Source organism: Thamnophis sirtalis, unplaced genomic scaffold, assembly GCF_051295495.1.
Source record: "Thamnophis sirtalis isolate CommonGarterSnake01/CBP01778 unplaced genomic scaffold, rThaSir2_p1.2 scaffold_6, whole genome shotgun sequence".
Lineage (NCBI taxonomy): Eukaryota > Metazoa > Chordata > Lepidosauria > Squamata > Natricidae > Thamnophis > Thamnophis sirtalis.
In genome coordinates this window covers 21,712,299-21,733,718 of record NW_028261386.1, presented here as the reverse complement: position 1 = coordinate 21,733,718, position 21,420 = coordinate 21,712,299, and the positions used below count along the sequence as shown (strand labels likewise).

At 39.8% G+C, this 21,420-nt stretch overlaps 1 protein-coding gene across 1 annotated transcript; it reads left to right on the top strand.

Moving 5' to 3' along the window:
* Nucleotides 1-12,654: 12,654 nt before the first annotated feature.
* On the top strand, nucleotides 12,655-21,420 carry LOC106545890 (E3 ubiquitin-protein ligase RNF19A). The gene is made up of 8 exons (XM_014062594.2): nucleotides 12,655-13,516; nucleotides 16,812-17,020; nucleotides 17,185-17,332; nucleotides 18,359-18,521; nucleotides 18,685-18,799; nucleotides 18,970-19,107; nucleotides 20,211-20,394; nucleotides 20,783-21,420. Exons 1-8 carry the CDS (start codon nucleotides 13,050-13,052, stop codon nucleotides 20,943-20,945), a joined length of 1,587 nt encoding a protein of 528 aa, XP_013918069.2. The 5' UTR covers nucleotides 12,655-13,049; the 3' UTR covers nucleotides 20,946-21,420.

Sequence of the window (21,420 nt, the reverse complement as noted above, 5' to 3'; positions counted from 1 at the left end):
ACTGCCATATATATATGTACATATATATATATATATATATATATATATATATATATATATATATATATATATATATATATATATATATATATATATATATATATATATATATATATATATATATATATATATATATATATATATATATATATATATATATATATATATGTATATATATATATATATATATATATGTACATATATATATGGCAGTAGGAAGATACCACTATCCAATGATGGCAGACAGAAATTATATATATATATATATTTATATATAAATAAATATATATATATATTTCCGAACAAGGATTTCAGTAAATCTGTACTGGAGTAGCCTGCCAGAATGTTTAACTAAAAAAAGAATGAATATATTAACATCTTTCCAGAAAAGTATCGTTTTACGAAGCTAATACTTTTTAAAATGAAGATATGGAACTGTATTCTTAATGTAGCCGGAGGAGTGCCTCTAAATTCCCTAATCATTTGAATGAAGCCTTAGTTGCCTGAACTGGCACTGGCAACTTTAAAAAATGTAAAGCAAGCGTTATATTTATATTTATTATTGAACATAAACAGTAATCTGTAAAAGATCAAGTAGCTTTACTTTGCAACACTGTTGCCACTGCTACTTGTTGGCCAAGGTGGAGCCAGTTATAAAAAACCAGTTCTATGTAATGGTTAAGGGGCTGGCCTAGAAACCAGGATTTGGTGAGTTCTAGTCCTGCCTTAGGCATGAAAAACCAGCTGGGTGACTTTGGGCCAGTCGCTGTCTCTCAGCCCAACTCGCCTCACAGGGTTGTTGGGAAAAGAGGAAGAGGAAGGAGTACTGGTATGTATGCTGCCTCGAATTGCAAAAAGGTGGGGTAAAAATCTAAAAAAAAAGTTGATGACAACAAGAATAGCCATTTCCTTTCTCTTCTCCTCATCCTTCTGAAACTCACGGAGTTTATGGCACATTGCAATTTCTGCCTTTATTATAAATATTTTTTTATTTTTGAATAAACACAAACAGACAAAACACACACAGACACACAAAACCACAAAATCATCTTCTATTACAAATTGTAGAAAGTGTGTCGATTGGTTACAAAAACTTCCGTGCATTCCACAGTCATCACCTACAATTCATATCAAATCATATATTTTAAATCAAATATATTTATTTATATTACTATCATCATACCTCAACCTTCATTTAGCTATAATTGTTTTTACGTCCTTTTATATAAAATATTCAAGATTTAAAGCAAAACCACATAATGGCAATATCATCCAGTAACATTACATCTTTATAACATGTTCTAAATAAAAATTGGTTATATTTAATAACAGTTTCTAAACCTTCTTTCGTAGTCATCATTTGCAATTTATATCAAATTTCCTCTTATCAAACCAATACATATACATATATGTGCATTATTATTGTTATCAATCAATTATTTAACTGTATCCATTATCACTTCATTTTATACATAATGCTCTAAATTTAACTAAATTTGACTTAATTTTTATTATAAGCTTTTATTACATCAACCTGTGTCTTTCCAGTAATAGTGCAGTCTTATGTCTCTTGCCATTTGTGGCATTAGTATTCTGGTTATTTCCTTAGTAAGTTTTGTATGGACTTCTCTTCGCAACTTATTGCTTATTGCATATCTTGTATAAGCTCGAAACCCTCCATCTGCTTCTTTGATAAGCTTATCTTTGGCTATCACTAGTGCATCTGACAAAATTTCTCTCCTTAGTTCCATTAAATCTTCTCTCTTTTCTTCTTCTATACTTTGAAATCTGGGATAGAGCTCCAGTCCATCTATCTCCCCTTTCCATATTCCACTCTTTCTATTCCCAACCATGCTCAGTTCAGTGTCAGTATCAACAATTTTCTTATCTCTTTGTTTATTTTTTCCTTCAGTTTTTAGAACTTTGACCTCCACTTTCTTCATTTGATGAACATCCTCAATTTTTCCATCAAATTTTACTGTTCTACGATCTATATTCTCCAATCTCTTCTCAATTTTCTCTGTTACTTCTAATAATTTTTTAATTTCAAGCATAATCTTTTGTAATGTTAAGGTTTCTTTTTCATGTTGCACCATTCTTCCAACTTGTAAACACTGCCACTCTGGCATTCAAAACTTTTTATTAAATTTAAAGCAAGTACATTTATAATCTTTCAAGACAAGGTTTTGTTTTCACTCCACTCCAGCTGCCAATAAAGCTCCCGAAGAGCACCTGTATAAACAACCCATGCTCTTCTCACTATCATTCTCTGTAAACAAGCTGAGGAACCTTGAAATGCAAAGTCAAATGATCAAAGAGAAAAAAGAAAAGACAATATTTCCAAGCCTTCCAAGCCTCCAGCCTCTAAGTGGCAGTGTTACTTCCTTTCCCTCGGTTATTATAGCCCTCTTTGTATTCCTTTTATATCTTCTTTATATTCCAGTCTTAAAGAAAACAAAATCCTTAAATGGAGCAAAAAAACAAAACCCCTATCCAATCCAGCATTATAAAAATAAGGAAAATGATTTTAATCCATAGATATAAAAAAAAGAATATAAAAAGTGGAAGAAGAAAAACTAATCCATTCAATTTAAAGAATAGGAAACATTTGCAAAAGTTCCACACACTGTCTATTAGTAGCTTAATTTTGCCACTTGTTCTCTTCTGTTTTCAAATTTAATTTAGCTTTATTGGGGGGGGGGTAGTCTCTTTTATAATAGTAAGATTTCCTCACCAGATGGACACATTTTTTCTTTCCGTTTTCCTCCCGTTCCGAAGCTGTCCCAACTTCAGCAGCTTCAATGGCTGCGCTTCTGTCGTCGGCAAAAAGAGATTCTCCTGGATCAGTCAGGGACTTTGCGGTGTCCCTGAGATCAGAGGACATACTCTTCCCTGTCACCGTCTCCAACATTACATGTCGTGTCGTTGCGACGTCAGCTCCTCCTTCACCAACAATTTCTGCCTTTAGAAATGCACCTAGATTAGGACTGTAAGTACTGGACTGCAAAAATCTGGATGAACAACAATAAATGGCAGCACAGAATTAGTTTTCAATTTCTTTCTTGTCCTCTCATGGTTGTGTGTGTGTGTGTGTGTGTGTGTTTTCCAGTTTTTCTATTCAAATAACAAAATAACAGTTGAAGGGGACCTTGGGGTCTTCAATCCAACCCCCTGCTGAAACAGGAAAAACATTTCAGACGAATGGTTGCCCAATCTCCTCTTCTTTTTTTCCAAACATTTTTATTAGGCTATTAAGTATTATAAAATAAAAAATACAAAGTAAATAAATAACACCGAGGAGGGAAGGAAAGGGGAAGAGAAGTAAGGAAAGGTAGGGAAAGGAAAAGAAAAATAAGTATTGATTTCCGACTCTCTCTATTGCAGTAAAATAAGGCATTAGCATCAAATCACAGCTTTTTATTTTTCCATAATAATATGAATAAGTCATTTCTATAAAGATCTATCAATCTAATATATAAAATCCAAAGTCAAAATTACATTCAATAGAATAGAATAGAATAGAATAGAATAGAATAGAGCTGGAAGGGACCTTGGATGTCTTCTAGTCCAGCCCCCTGTTCAAGCAGGAGAACCTACACTATCAATCAGTTTTCATGTGGAAACAAATCTCTTCTTAAAAGCACCCATTATTTCAATATCTCTTGATGTTCCTATCCATTCTGTATCAACAGAAAAGCTAGAAAAAAGTGCTATGGATAAAATTCCTTCAAAGCTCCCATCTTGCTATGAGTTACACAGAGAAATAACAGCAATTCCTCTTAGTATGCATTAAGTTGCAATCATCTTCCCCAAAACAGAGCAGAGAATGCCCTATATAAGACAATGGAAAGTTCAATAGAGTTATGCTTCATACATATACCTATGCAGGTACATCTTAACCACATGTTCACAGAACTCAGAGTTTTATAGAGCACATGGAATATAACAGTCCTTCTGTTTAGGACAAGTAACATTCTGCTTGAAGATTCTGCTTAAAGATAGCAATATCCTTAGTATCGGTACTTAAATACTGCTTCAAAGTCCTTTATAGCCCTCTCTAAGCGGTTTACAGAGTCACTCAGCATATTGCCCCCAACAATCTTGGTCCATGTTAATTTAATAGAAGCTACTGTGTTAATTGCATTAATGGATGGATGGATGGAGGGAGGGAGGGAGGGAGGGAGGGAGGGAGGGAGGGAGGGAGGGAGGGAGAGAGAGAGAGAGAGAGAGAGAGAGAGAGAGAGAGAGAGAGAGAGAAACATAGGTTTGTGTGTGTGTAGCTTTTATAAAATGGATGTTTATCCAGATTAGAAGTCAAGCTAATGAGTTTTTATAAAACAAGACCTTTTACCTCCAGATTGATTCTTAAACGATAATGGTACATTGGTCATTTTCCAGTTCTTTGGTATATAAGGAATATACAATTGATTATGTGCCATAAAGCCAGAGTTAACTCTTAGCAACTACCCCAAAGGTGCTTTCCAAAAGGCAGATGGGTTTTCTTGTTTTTTTCCTTGAAAAGTTTCACTTCTCATCCAAGAAGTTTCTTCAGTTCTGAAGCTTCTTGAATGAGACACAAAATGTTTTCAAGGAAAAAAAAACAAGAAAGTGCAGTTGGCTTTTGGAAAGCATCTTTGGGACAATCATGACCTGGATGATTGAGAATCTCCATAGACGCTTAGTAATTATATAGATAGATTAACCTGGTCTTGCAATAGTGCACCCATCATCATTGTAGCTGAGTCCATCCACCTTGCTGCTAGTCAATTACAGTACGATATTCCAAGTAAAACCCCAATTAAACAATCCAAATAATTATTTTCATTCAGAGAGAACTTTCTATCAGATCTGGTTATAGTAGGGTAGCTTGGATGCAGTATTCTTTTAAAAATGAAATGGGAAAATTTACATCTGTAGCTTTTAAGTAAAATTATGATTGAATCTGAAAAAAGGAGATGCAGGCAATTATTGTAAATAGCATTGTCTGACTGCAGTATGGATTCTAGAAATATTTAAGGAATTATGAAAATATTTAAAACAATGTGGAGGGGGGGCATTAACCTGTCATATAAACATTAAACAACACCCATGTATAATAGTTAACATAATCTGTGCAGTATTAAATAGTTCTCCTATGCAAGAATTGCAGGCTATCAATTACTACATTGCAAATTATTATACTACATCGTAATATGTGGATTGGATATCTCCAAGCAACAGTGTTGACAGATTATTGCCTGGCAACCATGAAAAAACTGAACTATTATAGACTCCCATAAGTTATTTTAGACCTGGACAGAATAAATGGGAATTTTATGAAAGAGGTTTGCAAAAAAATACAAATGCTACTGAGTCCAGGCTTCCAAACTTGTTTTGGCGAGAGTTAATTTGAGTTCTCCTTCATTAATTTGAAATGTATAGTAATTAAGAAGGCACAAATGTATAGCAATTAATAAGGCACATGTTGTTCTATCGTGGGGCATTAACCTTTAGACATAAAATAATACAGTGCTTCTAAAGAAAGGTACTGTACCCCAATCTATGAGCCATTTGGGCAGATATGCTTTCAAGGTACAGCACCAAAAACTATATAGGGGAAGAAAACTTCTGCAATTGTCATAAATCCAGGAGAAATGCCCTAAACAAAGCTTTGCTACATTGTGTAAATACTATGAAGGATGATATTGCCAAGTCTCTTAATTAAAAACAGTACAACAATTAGTCTCTGTTACAAAACTCATGAATGTTATTCTTATACACACTATTTTATACTTAAATCCTTTTTATTGAAGTGCAAACAAAAATAAAGCATTTATATCTTAAAACACAAGCTTTATGTAGTAAGGAGTCTTATTGATTTATATAGTGATATCATTATATATCAAGTAACCAAAGGGGAATAGTATGGTAGACTATATTAACTATGTATAAGTCAATTAATTAATCAATTATGTATATTAATACCAGTATACAGTCACTAGTATATTGTGGATATATTATGTGAAGACCCAGCTCCCTTGAGAAATCCATAATGGTGCAAAAGGTGGAAGGAAAGAGAAGAAGAGAATAACTCATAGCAAGCTGGATGGATGCAATTGTAGCAGTGAAGATAATTACGAGAAGACATGAAACGCCAAGTGGAGAAGATATATCTATTATGAGTCAACATTGATTTGATGGCATATAATTAATTAATCAAGGGACGTGGTGGCTCAGTGGCTAAGATGCTGAGCTTGTAGATCAGAATGGTCAGCAGTTCGGTGGTTTGAATCCCTAGCGCTGCACAATGGAGTGAGCTCCCATTACTTGTCCCAGCTTCTGCCAACCTAGCAGTTTGAAAACATGTAAAAATGCAAGTAGAAAAATAAGGACCACTTTGGTGGGGAGGTAACAGCGTTCCGTGCACCTTCTGCATTTAGTCATGTCAGCCACATGACCACAGAGGCGTCTTCGGACAGTGCTGGCTCTTCGGCTTTGAAACGGAGATGAGCACTGCCCCCCTAGAGTCGAGAATGACTAGCACATATGTGTGAGGGGAACCATTACTGTTACTTTTACTTTAATTAATTAATTAGTATTATCACCAATGCATAATGCCAGGGCAAATTTTCAATTATTCTGACCCTGCAAAGACAGGGTTTTTTTTCTATTTTCAATGATTATTCAATGGCAGGGCTGGGGCAAGGCAAAATGTCCCTGTTTTTGTGAAAAACGGGCAAAAAAATGGGCTGTTTTTTGCAAAAATTTAGGGTTTTTTGCCTTCCCTCAACTCCCACCATCACTCTGCAGACTTCAGCAGGGCTGGGGCAAGGCGAAAAAGCCTCCATTTTTGTGAAAATGGTCCATTTTCACCTATTTTTTGCAAAATGGGATGCGGGGACGGGGCTTTGGGAGGCCAAAAATGTCTGTATTGGATGTATAAGACACACCCGTGACCCGTCAAAAGCGCGAACGTCATAAGCGCGCTGACACCGCGGCGCTAAAACCGCGATGTCAAAAGCGCGCCGACAACAGCGCGCCGACAGAAGTGCAATTTCATTTAAGGTAAGATTTACAGTTAGGTTTAGGGTTAGGTTTAGGGTTAGGTTTAGGGTTAGGTTTAGGGTTAGGTTTAGGGTTAGGTTTAGGGTTAGGTTTAGGGTTAGGTTTAGGGTTACGTTACAGCGCGCTTTTGTCGACGCGCTTTTGTCGGCGCGCTTTAGGGCTAATTAGTCGCTCATTCGTCGCGCGCTTTTGTCACCGCACTTTAGACACCGCGGTTTAGTCAGGCACGCTTTTGTTGTGCGCGCATTTGTGGTGGAACCGACACACCAACATTTCCGTGCTGTTTTTTTTGGGGGGGGGGAAGGTGCATCTTATACTCCAAAAATATGGTAATGGGCAGTTGGAATAACTGAGGAACTGGAGAAATAGCTAGCTATAACCAAGACAATGGTCAGATAAAAGAAATCTGAGTCCAGAGCAGAAATGTAATTTGAGAAAGCATCTCAGACATGACCATCTCAAGATGCAGGGAGACAAGCTCATGAGGTGGGAGGAATACTTTAAAGATTCTGTTATTACAGGTAGTCCTCAACTTACAACAGTTCATTTAATGACCATTGAAGTTACAATGGCACTGAAAAGTGACTTATGACCATTTTTCACACTTATGGCCATTGCAACCTCCCCAATACCATGTGATCAAAATTCAGCTGGTTGGCAAATGACTCATGTTTATAATGGTTGCAGTATTCTGAGGTCATGTGACCACCTTTTGCGACCTTCTGACAAGCAAAGTTAATAGGGAAGCCAGATGCACTTAACTACTGTGTCACTAACTTAACAACTGCAGTGATTCACTTAACAACTGTTGTAAGAATGATAGTAAAACGGGTCAAACTTCATTTAACAATTGTCTTGCTTAACAACAGAAATTTTGGACTCGATTGTGGTCATAGGTCAAGAACTGCCTGTATAACCTTATTATAATAACTACTGCATTAGCTTGCATGTCTTCCGTTTCCAAATTTGGGTTCCCTTGGAGGGCTGACATCAAGTGAAAATTGATCTAAAGGACAAGGGCATATGCTTGTTACTAGATCACCATTTTCTCTGGGGATGTTTGTTCCTGATTAGGTATGTGAGAAGTGTTTCAGAAGGAACCCTCCCTAATTTCCCAAAGAGTAAAAGGGAAGAAGGGGAAGAATACTTTCAGATTTGCAAAATTCTTGTAATGAAACCTTACAATAAAGATAGAATTAATATGCATTGTTGTGCCTCTTGTCTTGGCTACCTCAAAAGGGTAACAGATCATAGTACGGTCAGCCTGGATCTGTTCTGACCATTATCATAAAATATTCTCTATTGTGCTTATTAGTTAAAAACGCTTAGAGCTTTTAATTACATTAGAAAAGGTGTTATCAGATTATTGCTGATTTTGTTTGCCACTACAAACTAACATGGCTGTCCTCCTACAATGTCTTTTAGTGAAGATAATTACCTAAGTACTGTGACTCCCACAGGTTTCCTCCTTGCATTTCAGCCCTTGAATTGAAACTCCCCCCCACCTTCCCCCAAGATTTTCCTGCTTGTGCTTCCACTGAATTTCTCCTACACATGCCTTCAGTGGAAAAAGCAAGCTAAATAACCACTAACTTCTCGATTATGGTGGTGGTGGTGATTTATATGCCACCTGACACCCAGCAACTCTTACCAATGAATTAAAAAATAACCATAAAAAATTTCTAAGGGGTAATCATGGGAAAACCTAAAACAAAAAAAGTCTATTTGTCAGATATTCACAGCTGCCAGATGCCCAGGATAGATGAGCAAAATCAAAACAAAACAAAATAGAAACAGTAGAAATAATTGAGAAAAGACAGCTGCGGTTGCTGATTTTAATAAGCTTTCTCTGGATAGCGACTGGGACTCTAATGAAGTGTGAGATCTTATTTTGCCTATTAGAGGTGAAAGGTTTTAATGCCATATGTTTTCATACTTTAAATTCCCCAACTGATGTTTCTGAAACTCAGGAGTCTACAAATTCCTACAAAATAATGGTTTTGTTCTCATCTAAATTCTTATAAGTTCTCAGTGGAAAAGACCTAGCAATCTATATATCTATAGTTATATATCTATGTATCTGTATATCTGTATGTCTGTATGTCGGTATGTCTATATATCTATATCTATATCTGTATCTGTATCTGTATCTGTATCTGTATCTGTATCTGTATCTGTATCTGTATCTGTATCTGTATCGGTATCTGTATCTGTATATCTATCTCTATCTATCTATCTCTATCTATCTATCTATCTATCTATCTATCTATCTATCTATCTATCTATCTATCATCTATCTATCTATCTATCTATCTATCTATCTGTATGTCTGTATATCTATATATCTATGTTTATGTCATCCCTTCATTTGGCATCCTGAATTTATTGTATTTTAAAAATACATAAATATGTATTTTAAAAAACCATGATATTTATCTATTTTTAAATTTGAATTAATTTTCAGGATGCTAGGTGACATAGGCTAAATTGTATGTAAGTGCCAATTCTAGCTGGTGGTTCTGCAAAGGTTTTAATTATGATGCAGCAAAAGGCTGGGAATTGCTGCCTAAGAAGTGGGTTACATGTACAATCATTTTAGACACAAGGCTAAAGTCTAACATCCAAGTCTAGATCTTCACACGGGGCCTTTCCACATATCTTCCTGTAAGTTTCCTCCAAGTGAATCTGGTATATTAGGAATGGAAAAGCAGATTGTACTTTCTTTAGAATCAATGTGGATGTGATTTAACATTTTTTGCACTGGAGTAACACACTTATTCATAAACTAACCTCATTATCACACATTGAAGTCCCTTGGATTTGCACAAATAAAGAGGAGTTTGGGAGCTTCTGGCTTTCAGTATATTCACTAGCAACTTAAATTTCAGAATTTCATATCCATATTTTTCTTTGCAAATGTGTTAATATGCACTATGACCATTGACTTCATTCCAGCACTATCTGCTAACAGGGAGTATCTGTAACCTTTGTACTAGATCAGTATTTTTCAACCTCAGAATTTTAAAATGTGTGGACTTCAAGTCCCAGAATTCCCCAGCATTCTAGGAGTATTAGACAATTAATTCACCATGCTGTTTTCAGGTTTGTCAGAAAACCCAACAGTTTTCAGCAATGATAGTTTATCCAAAGTCCTGGAAATCTAGACCTATTGGAAGTAAATACATGCCTATTATCTCATGGAAGGGGTGACATTTGGAGGGATAATTTTTTCCTTCTTTTGAATGAGTCTTTCTTTCTTATTTAAGAGGAATTCTCACCTCAGGAAGAGATGCTACCATGATGGAATTCTCCTCCAGAGTTTTTGATTTCTCAGTGTTTCAATATCAGTTCCCTTGAGCTCTCTGAGAATCCTGATCTCAATGCAATCAGTACTTATAAACTTTGTCCAGTGATTATAGTTGCATGGGTAACACAGGAATAGTCTTCACATTCCTGTTACGTTTATTACTTCTTAAACGACTTTGTGTTTATCTACAGTTAAATGAAAATAAGAGACACAATATTCAGATGCTATTCTGTCTTGTGAGTAGCAAACCGGTTCAACAGTTGGGTTTGCTCAGCATGTTAAATGCTAAACTTGGTTTAACAAAACACAGTTGTTTAAGAGCTATAGTAACATAGCACTAACCCCAAGTAAATAAACCCTATTTTTTTTAATGTTATGGCCTGATCTACAACATATTTAAATAATGGCTAAGTTTCTGTAATATACTAAACCCTAAATTGCCAAAGCCCATTTAACCTAGGCTAGCATGTTGTGCAAAGTAGACAAGCTGTAGTTAATGAAGTTATATGATTAACACTTTGCGGGTACTGTAATCATAATGATGATGACAATGTATATGTTTGCTTTCTGAGGATATTTACTGACAATTTGAATCCAGTATTTGATCTGTCTCAGGGAGAGGCAATTTACGTTTTAGGCTTCAATATATATAGCCTTATGCCATTGGCCACACTACGTTTTAGGCTTCAATATATATAGCCTTATGCCATTGGCCACACTAAGAGGACTCCTGGGTCTTGAAGATCAAAACTTCTGAAGCAGGGTAAACAGCAAGTTGCCTGCTGTATACCCTCCAAAGCAGTATTTCCTGCCCATAGAAAACATATGTTTAGCGTGTACCGTAATAAAAACGTATCCATCATTTTAGCATGCAGTAGGAACTTGCTATCCTTTTAAGCCACAATCTGGTTGGTTAGTTAGAGCACTGAATGATTTGTGAAGACAACAATGGTCTGTTCATGCAATTTGAGACTTTAGCACACACTTTCCCATACACACACTCAACAGCTTTTAAGATATGTGGACCTCAACACCCAGAGTTGAAGTCCACATATGTTAAAATGACCAAGGTTGAGAAACACTAACTTCAACATGCTATGGGAGATCATCCTCAGTCATGTAAAAAGTAGCACCAACGTTTTTCATTCCATAACTGAAAAATCTCTCAAGGACCCCTGAGGTGACATAGAGAGGCTAAATCCATTAACAGGGGAAGACTCTTAAAACGTAGAATAATAGAGTAGGGAGGGGCCTTGGAGGTTTTTTAGCTCAACCTCCTGCTCAAGCAGGAGACCCTATACTATTCCAGACAAATGGCTGTCCAGCTTCTTCTTTAAAACATCCAGTAATGGAGCACCAACAACTTCTGCAGATTATTTATTCCACCGATTAACTCTTCTCACAGTCAGGACATTTCTCCTTAGTTCTAGGTTGTCTCTCTTTAATGATCTTGTCCTGCCTTCAGGTACTTTGGAAAATAGGTTGAGACTCCTTCTTCTCTGTGAGAGCCCCTCAAGTACTAGAAGACTGCTATCACACACCCCCTTAGTCTTTCTCTTTGTTAGTTCTCTTAATTTTTCATTTTATGGTTTAGCCTCCAGACCCCCTAACATTTTTGTTGGTCTTCTCTGCACTCTTTCTAGAGTCTCAATATCTTTTTCACATTGTGGTTGACCAGCATTGGACACAGTATTCCAAATGTCGTCTCACCAGTGCAGTATAAAACAGTACAACGTGATCCTGAAACTATCCCTCCGTTGTTGCAAGTTGCAACCTAGGACTGCATTAGTTTTTTGGGTAGTTGCAGCACACTGCTCAGTCATGCTTAAGTGGCGATCTATTAGGACACCTAGGATCCCTCTCGCAATTGTTCCTGTTGAGCCGGGCACCACGTATTCGATAGCCGTGCAATTGGTTTTTCTTGTCTAGGTGTAGTAGGACGTTACTTTTCTCACCCCTGGGATTGCATTTAATTGGCGAGGGGAGGGCGCATCGTTTTAAGCCCCTCGTGGTCTTTCAGAATCCCCGTGCAACTTTGATGTGCTGTTTCTGCTTTCATCCCGGTGTGACGACTCTTTTTTTTTCTTCACAAAAAGGGGCCGAAGAAAAGAAAAAAAGTTTGAAGAACGAGCAGGAATCGTAAGACGCTCCCTTTGTTCCGCTCCTTCTTCCTGGAGGACTACACTTCCCAGACTGCCGAGCGGGGTTGGGGTTGGGGGGAGGGAGGCGAGTGCGCTAAAGCGAGAGCCAAGAGGTGGCGACACCGCGGGGCACAAGCGAATCAGGCGCAGAGTCCCCGCCTTTCGCTGGTTCTTCCAAGGACAAAGTGGCCGAGTGGCTAGCGAGTTATCCTTGGGGGAAGCTCGCCGGCTCCGCAATAGCCCCGCGACGCCCCCTTGGTTCCCTCGCGGCGGGGGTGTTTTCGGTTCCAAGCCCGGGGAAAGCGGTCCAGCCTTTGCGCCCTCGCTGCTGGCTTCTCTCCTGCTCTCCTGGAAGGGAATTAGAGGCGCGGTTGGAGCAGGAGGCAGCCGATGGCTAAGCGCGGCTGAAAAGAGGAGACCGCGGCCCATTGGAGATTCTGAATCCGGGGATGGAGGAGAAGCCCTTCGGCCGCAACTTCTCCGGCCTTTCTGCGGGTTGAGCCGGGCGATGGGCTGAACGCCTCCGCCCGACGCGTCTCCGAGCATCTTCGGTCCAGATGAAGCGACCCAGGGTGGGCCCTTCCTCTCTCGGTGTCATGAGCCTCTTTGGACGGAAATCCCAAACGATGTCGGAACCGCTCGGGGAGCCGGAGGGGCCCCCGTTAGACCGCGCCGAGGAGACCCGAGTCGCCTTAATGCTTCCAGAGGATGAGGAGGACCAGGACCGGGAGGACCTGGTAGAATGCCCGCTCTGCCTTCTGGCCCAGCCCGCGGCGGCCTTCCCCGCGCTTTCCTCCTGTGCTCACCTATCTTGCCTCACTTGTTTGCAGCAGTATTTGCGCATCGAGATCAGCGAGAGCCGCGTCCAACTGGCCTGTCCGCACTGTCCGGCTCTGTTGCAACCGGCCGAGATTCACCAGCTGCTGCCTGAGGCCGGCCTGCGCGACAAATACGAAGAGTACCTGCTGAGACGCCTGTTAGTTGCCGACCCTGGCACGCGCTGGTGCCCGGCCCCTAATTGCAGGTGGGGGTGCAGGGTGGCTCAGAGGCCTTGTGGCGGGGCAGGAGGGGAAACCTTGAGCAGGTGCAGAAATCTCACTAGAGAAATGCTTCAGGCTGAGCTGGGTTAAGGGACTGTGGTGCTCTCTTTTAAGTGTTTTCAGAGGCTCCCTTCAAAAGCATGCCCAATCTTCTTACCAAATTGATCTGTTTCCTGGGCTAAAGCATGTACTGGCATCATAGAATAGAATAGAATAGTATAATATAGTATAGAATAGAATAACACAGTTGGAAGGAACCTTGGAGGCCTTCTAGTCCAACCCCCAGCCTAAACAGAAAACCCTATACCATTTCAGACAACTGGTTATCCAACATCTTAAAAACAAGATGTTGGCAAGCTGTTCCAGTGATTAATTGTTCTGTCAGGAAATTTCTCCTCAGTTCTAAGTTGCTTCTCTCCTTGATTAGTTTCCACACATTGCTTCTTGTTCTACCCTCAGGTGCTTTGGATAATAGTCAGGCTAAGTCACCAAAAAACAAACATAAAACCCGAGCTATTTAACCACATTTTAAATCAATCGAAGTTAGTTGTGTGAATGTACATGTTCCTGGTGTGTTGGCTTACAGTATTTGGTTCTGTTTGTTGTCAACTTTATATGGGCAATCCCCTGATAAGTCCGCCCATAGTGCTTTAATAGGTTGAGTGCATACAGCCAGAGAAGAAGAGGTTTTGCATTAAACTGAAATTCAACCTGCAGGAAAGACTAAACTGTTTGATGGAGAAAAGATGCAGTGGAGTTAATATACAAGATGGTTGAGATTGGGCAGCCATTGTTGATCTCCGTGCATCCATTTTCTCAATCAGTTCATTTATTCACTTTCTGCACCAACTTTCCCTTTCCAGTTGCAGACAGATCTGGGTCTATTTGGCATCCTGGATGGTGGTGGGACGGATGCAGAGATCCAGAGCTCATTGAGACAGAGCATCACTTGACCTGCAGACGATTTCAGTTTCAAAACATTGGTGTTAGAGCATGGTAACTTGATTTCTTGACTTGGAAGACATTTTAATAAATTGGCCTGTTAGTGTAAGAATGGATTGGAGGTCCCAGTTCTAAATAAAGTGAATTCATCTACATGGTAGATTTAAGTGAAAACTTCAGTGGGAACCTGAAGTTGAGGATTCTAAATAAATGAGAGTACCCAGAGAGACCCTGTACCTGCTTATTCTATGGTTGCCATTCGTACTTTATCCAGCAGATCTGTTTTCCTGAGATCAGGTTTTTTCGTTCTCCCTTGCCGTTCTCCTGGCTTCACTCTTCTCCTTCCCATCTTACCAGGTTGTGCTCCTTCTTTATGAAGACACAGTTGCAAGTGCACATACTGTGCTGTTAGGCGCTGATTGCATTTGATTTGATGCAGATAGCTGGTTAGGCATTTAGCTGAACTGTTCTCTTGCCCCTCTGCAACAGTGTTTTAAAGATAAAAAAATCTTCTTTGCAACCTTGCTTATTTAGGTATTGGGGAGAACAAGACATAAGGCTGTCTTGATAAATCTGCTTTGTCAGCCCCTATCCTAAGGTGATAGGATAGAAAAGCTTGATTAAAAACTGGAGATGCTGAAGCTAAGCAAACCACCACAGAGGCAAATCCCATTTATGCTACAAAAAGTATGTACAGAAGATGCAGATAATTTCTGTCTGGTGATTCCCAGCCATGTCTGTCTCTCAACGGATAGAGTTATGGTGCTATGGAGAATGGGAATGTTACATAGAGGTGGTGGCAGGATCATGGCTGCCATCATAAAACTCTTAATTCGAAAAGAATTAAAAGAAGTTTCAAGTTGTAGGAAGTGGATTGAATGGGAAAGTGATTTGCGCTAGCTCCTAATACGCTTCCAGGTGCAACTCAAAATGCAGGTTGTTACTTATAAAGCATTTTGTAGTAGTGGCCAGGATAACTGAAGGGCCACTTTCCCCAGTTGTTGTTACTCCCCTATAGGTGGTCCTTGCATAACTACCAGTCATTCAGCAACTGACTTACAATGGTACTGAACAACTGTCCTCATCACCAATCTGGTATGCATACTTAGATTGCAATGGTGCAGTATGTGGCAGGGGTGCCTAGGAAACAATCAGACAAGACAGAGTGGCTTAACAGTCAGAGGAAGGATGACATTTAGGAAGGACATATCCGAGTTGTTCCAATGGATAAAAATGGTGCCAGGAAATTTGTAGCTTTAGACTTACAAGATTCTGTTAATGCAGCCGTGTAATAAAATAGAATTAGCTCATCTGGTCATATTTCCTGTCTGGTTTACCAGGGAGGGCTGGCACATAGCAGTGCAATCACAGGATTCAAGCACTTGGTGATCAATCCATAATTAACATAGCATCCCACAATAACTTTATGATTAGTTTCCCACTAGCAAAGTCAGTCATGTGAAGTCCTCCCTTAACATCCTTCATGGTCCTTGCTTACCAATGGCAACAAGGATTGCTAGAACTGTTGCTAAATGGCGTGGTCACATGACATCATGTTTTATTACTGTCATTTAGAAACAGAAATCCTGGTCCCAATTATTCTAGTTAATGGAGGACTAGCTATATTAAGATCTGGCAGGAGGAACATGTTACAGGACTCCTGAATTAAAAAATACCAACTTGCGAGACCCAGGAAATAAGACCTTTTCAATCACGGTGTTTGTCCTCTGGAACATCTTTACCAAGAGATCTAATTGGTCACAACCTGCTGGCCTTTAATAAAGTGTTTAAGAGTGGCTATTTGCCCTGGCATTGGCGGTCAGGAAGTTAGCAAAACTCAGGTGATTTGCTATTACTCTGAGATTTTTATTTTCAGCTGCCATTTCCTATTTGTTTAGATTTGTACTGTTTTAGTTTTAATCCTTAAACTCACAAGAGTTACTTGGACAAGAAAGGCAGCCTTATACATTAATAAAATAAATAATAAAATAATATAGATAATAAAAGGCCAAATGTCAAAGCTTAAAGAATCAGTATGATATAATGGTTAATGTATTGAATTGGCACTAAGGAAATCCCACTTCTAGTTCGTCTTTAGCCTTGGAAACTTACTAGGTAAATTTGGACCAGTTTCTTTTTCAGCCCAACCTAGCTCGCAAGTGGGTTGTTATGGGGGAAAATTGGAGAAGGAGCACACGGTATATTGCCTTCAGCTGCTGAAAGGTAGGTCAGGTGTAAATACAAATAAAAATAAAGGTTGAATTAGGAGAATGAATTCTGTGAGCGCTATTGAGTTGAGTTGATGTTCCTGCTTTTCCCCCCCCCTTCCTCCTCCAGTTATGCCGTGATTGCATATGGCTGTGCTGAATGCCCCCGGCTTGTTTGTGGTCGTCAGGATTGCAAGACAGAATTTTGCTATCATTGCCGGCAGCCCTGGCACCCCGATTCCTCCTGTGAGCAGGCCTGGCGGGAGTGGAAGCAGCAGAGCCCTTTGGGAGCTGTGGAACTCTCCACGCAATTGATCTGGAAAGAGGAAGCAGCTCACAGTGAGTTGAGGCAATGGTACCTCTTTGCCTTCTCTCAGCACTGGGTTTCTTCCTTGCCTGTATCTTTTCTGTCAGGACCCTCCTATCTCTGCCCCTAAGTATGTCTGTTGGGGCCTGATCAGCTGCATTAGTTTAAGCCGTTTTCTTCTTTCTGCTTTTCGTAGACTCTGACACCATCAAGGTCTGTCCCCGCTGTGGTGCCTTCATCATGAAGATCAACGATGGGAGCTGTAACCGTATGAACTGCACTGTCTGTGGCTGCCTTTTCTGCTGGCTCTGCATGCAGGAAATCACGGATGTGCATTTCCTCAGGTGTTGCAAGTGGAGAGGGAAATGGAGTGGATCTGGCCACTCCAGGTTTTTATTCTGTCCATCAGGGCTTTCAGGGAATGGAGCTGCAGATCAAAGGCTTGGTAGAAATGGAAATAAAGTATGAGAGCTCAAAGAAGTACTTTGAATAATATGGATTTGATGATGAGATTGCCCCTATCTACTTATGGGGGAGTAAGCCTCACTAAATTAAATTGTATACATTTATAGGCATGGACAAGATGAGCCATTGAAGGCAAATAAGGTTTTATGATTGAATTAGAATCCAGGGCACCATTTATTTATACAGACATACCATTTTAAAAATAAAAATATTATAACCATAGAGTAAGAGGTTAATTTACCTCTAACTGCTGTAAAAGAAAATTGGACGTCATTTCTTTATAATTATTATCTCCTGCAATTTTGGTTTAGTTCTTATTTCCCTTCCTTTTTCTTCTAAATATCTTAGTTTTTAATCTTTCATCTTACAATTAATATAAATATGTGTTTATAAATATGCCATACATTAAACTTACCTATTGCTATTCTACCATAGAAAGTCGCATAGTGACATAGACATTCACAACTAAGTTGAGTATATCAAGAACAGTCAAGTGGATAACAACTTTAATAGAATTCTGAAAACAAATAAATAAAAACTACTGGCAACAGGTTAAGAATTCCAGAAAGCCTTGAACTTCTGAAATAATAGCTTTATACTTCTCTCTAGATGAGTGAGATCCACATCTTGTACATATGGAATGCAAAGAGACTGGGCTACATCAAGTCCAGTAGATGTTAGGGAGCAACAGTAGTGGATTTCACAAGTGAGTGTTTAATTCTGGGAAAGAGACTTGGTTTTCAGAAACAACCCAAACCAACTTCCTGGTTTTTGACGCTGCAAAAACTGCTTTGGAAATACATGGTAGCAAGCCGTGTGTTAACTAACAGGAAAAATTAAGGGTATCTGCAGTTTGTACTTTTGAATGCCCCTTTTTTCATAACCGATTCCTGTTTTCTCCTCAGTCCTTCTGGCTGCACCTTTTGGGGAAAGAAGCCCTGGTCTCGAACCCGGAAGCTCCTATGGCAGCTGGGCATGGTGTTGGGTGCCCCAATGGTGATCTCAATTGTTGCTGGCATCGCAGTGCCGGTCATCACCCTGGGCATACCCATTTACACAGGGAAGAAGGTAAGGAGACTTGCACGGAGGCCATATCATTTCCTAATCACAGAGGCCCCTAAAATGTGTACAGGATGTTCTTGTAGGCTCATGGGAAATGCAACTTCTTCAGGACAAATTAAAAAGTAGTTTTTCTGGGGATCTCTTTATTCTGTCTTTCCTTTTCCTCCAGGTTTTGAGCCATGGGCGCAAGAGCAAACTGTCAGGCTGCCAGCAATGTCTTTCTGTTGCCAGCAGCATTCTCCTCTCTCTCTTTGTGTCCCCTGTCATCACAGCTGTCACTGTTGGTAAGAGCCACAAGGAGACCGAGATGGGAGGGTGCGCGTGGATCCACAAGCTGTTGTGGTTTTTTTTGCTTTTGTACCGAAAGGGAAATCTTCTGCCTTTCATGAATTGCATGGCTGCATGAACAGTCCTTGAACAGAGGTGGTTCTTACAACAGGCTCTTTGCCTGCAGGGGTGGGCGTGCCCCTGATGCTCACCTACGTGTATGGGGTCGTGGTACTCTCTCTGTGCCGGAATCGTTGGGGGTGTGGAAACTCCCGAAAGAAAGCTGGGGAGCTCAGCACAGTGGAACTGGAGAACCTCGCCAAATGTACGTGAGTTGTTGTGAGTGGTGCTGAAGTCAAGAGAGGCAAAGTAGTTTAGTCCAGGGGAGGGGCACATCACAAGCAGCTTTCATTTAATACATTCTGGCTTTGCCCTTTAAGCCATAAAATAATTTCTTCTAATTTTGCCATTAGAAAGTTGATATCTCGCTTTGAGGTGTGAGAGAAGAGTCTACAATGGCAGATACAGCAGCCCATGGTTTTTGAACCTGCAAGGCTTGCAATTACATATAGGTTCCAATAGTATTACATTGGAACAATATCTTCGTTTTGCAACCATTCTAGTAATGGGATATCTCTTGGTTCTGTTTATGGAAGAACACTGTCACGTCAGTTTGATGAGTTATGTTACAGCTTCGTATCTGGGCTTCAGGTGGTCTGTTCCTATAAAATTTAGTTATCAATGAATGAAAGCCAACCAGCTCTCAGTTCTTTGACATTATTTTCCTATGTTTTTTTATATAGCTGGTATTATTTGGTATTATTTCAGAAATGTCATAGTGTTATAATTCCCATTGAGTTTCACCCTTTGCCTGTTTCCATTGACGGCTCTGATGGCTTTGCGTGAAAACTAGTTTAACTGACCCAGTTGATTACACAGCAAGGATTCTTAAAATGCCATTTTTTCTAATTGTCCCAGAAAACTCAGAAGTGATTCTTTTTAATTATTTTACATAATCAGGGAATGTCTCAGGAATTCCCCTAACTTTTGCATTTCTCCCTTTGTATAATAGCTAGATACTTGTATCTCATACTCGTATTGTCTCCAATTGCTGAAAGATATGAGTAGTAACAAGATGGGAAATACCACAACAGAGCAGCTTTCTAAAACTGACATTTAATATTCAGAATTTATGAGCTTTTAAAAAACTGTGTGACTATAAACCCCCTTGTTCCTCTTTTCTGTTTTAGTACCATTTGAAAATTTTGCTCGCTCTCTGCCCTTGCAGACAGTTTTATTCGATTAGGTTTCATGGGATCAACATTTCCATTAAGGAAACCTTGCAGAGGCTACTTAGATATGTGAAGATATTTCTTGATGCCAAGAAAGGGGATGCTGCCATGTTTATCCTTTCTTTCTTCATACCAGTGAATGAACTGCTGGCTGTGCTGCCTACCCCTATGGTGCCTGAGAAGGGGGCTTCTGCTTCCATCCCCCATTCAAGTAACAGTCAACATGGAGAGCCATGCCAAAAAGATCGGAAAAGCAAATCTGCCAGCACTGTAGCCTTGGCAGGCAGCATGCTGAGTGAAGCTCAAGAAACTTCTCACAGGTCAGTCTAGTGGATTTGGGAGGGTTGGAGGGCATCCCACGCAAAGTTACCCCTTATGAGTAAAGTCTGGATGGAAGGGAAGAGCAGGAAAGGAAGACCTATTGAACATGCAGTGTTGGCTCAGGTCTGCTTTATTGGGCTGTTGCGAGTCCAGTTTGGGAGAAGTTCCATCTCACTGCTACCTCCAGTTTCTCAGTCATGGCAGACATCCTCATTCTGTTTTCATTTCAGAAACAATACAGTAGCATAGAGGGAAGGAAAAAAAACCACACATTCCTTCTTCCCAGTTTGCCTTATAGTGCAATCTTGTGAATTATAATTCTCTACCCTGTTTTTCTGAGCCATATTCCACCCGCTTCACAAGTAGCGCTGTTCTTCTCCTGTGCAGGGATGGCCTGAATACGGTGGAAGTGGAAGTGGAGATTGAAACTCAGCCACAGGCTGCTGGGGAGCACAGTCTCTGTAGTGCTGCATCAGGCCACAGCTTTTCAGCAGATTCGCTCGCCTATACAAGTGATGGCTGCAGTTTGGCAGGAGTGATGACAGAGTAAAGCAACATAACACACAGAAGCAACCATGGACTGAAGATCCAAGCTCTCCTAGCTTGAAAGCCAAGTCTGTCTACAGCCCATGCAAGATTCATCACTGCTCACTTCGGTTACCCAAACACTTGGCATCTTTTAGCCCCCATTCTGCCTTCCACTTGATTAAGACCTTTGGTGCTTCAAGATAATAAATAGCAGCTATCAGAGGAGTCTAATGGATCCTCCCTTTTTAATATGTAGGGATGGAACTCCATGCGTTACCTAATTAGGTGGTGGGAAGAGGTTTTGCCAGATGGGGCTAAATTTCTGAACAACCACTGAGAGAACAACTGTGAGGCCAGATTCACATTAAAGGAGGCTTGGGAAACCTCTAATCTTCCAGATGTTGAATTACAACTTCAAGCATCACTCATAATTGGCCATATGGATTAGATCTCCTGAATCGTAGATTTCCTACCTCTGATTAAATGATTTTAAGTAA

Coding starts and splice junctions, on each gene's coding strand:
- LOC106545890 (XM_014062594.2), top strand. CDS start 13,050: ATGAAGCGACCCAGGGTGGGCCCTTCCTCTCTCGGTGTCATGAGCCTC. Junction 13,517..16,811: donor TGCCCGGCCCCTAATTGCAG/GTGGGGGTGCAG, acceptor TTCCTCCTCCAG/TTATGCCGTGATTGCATATG. Junction 18,800..18,969: donor CATCACAGCTGTCACTGTTG/GTAAGAGCCACA, acceptor CTTTGCCTGCAG/GGGTGGGCGTGCCCCTGATG.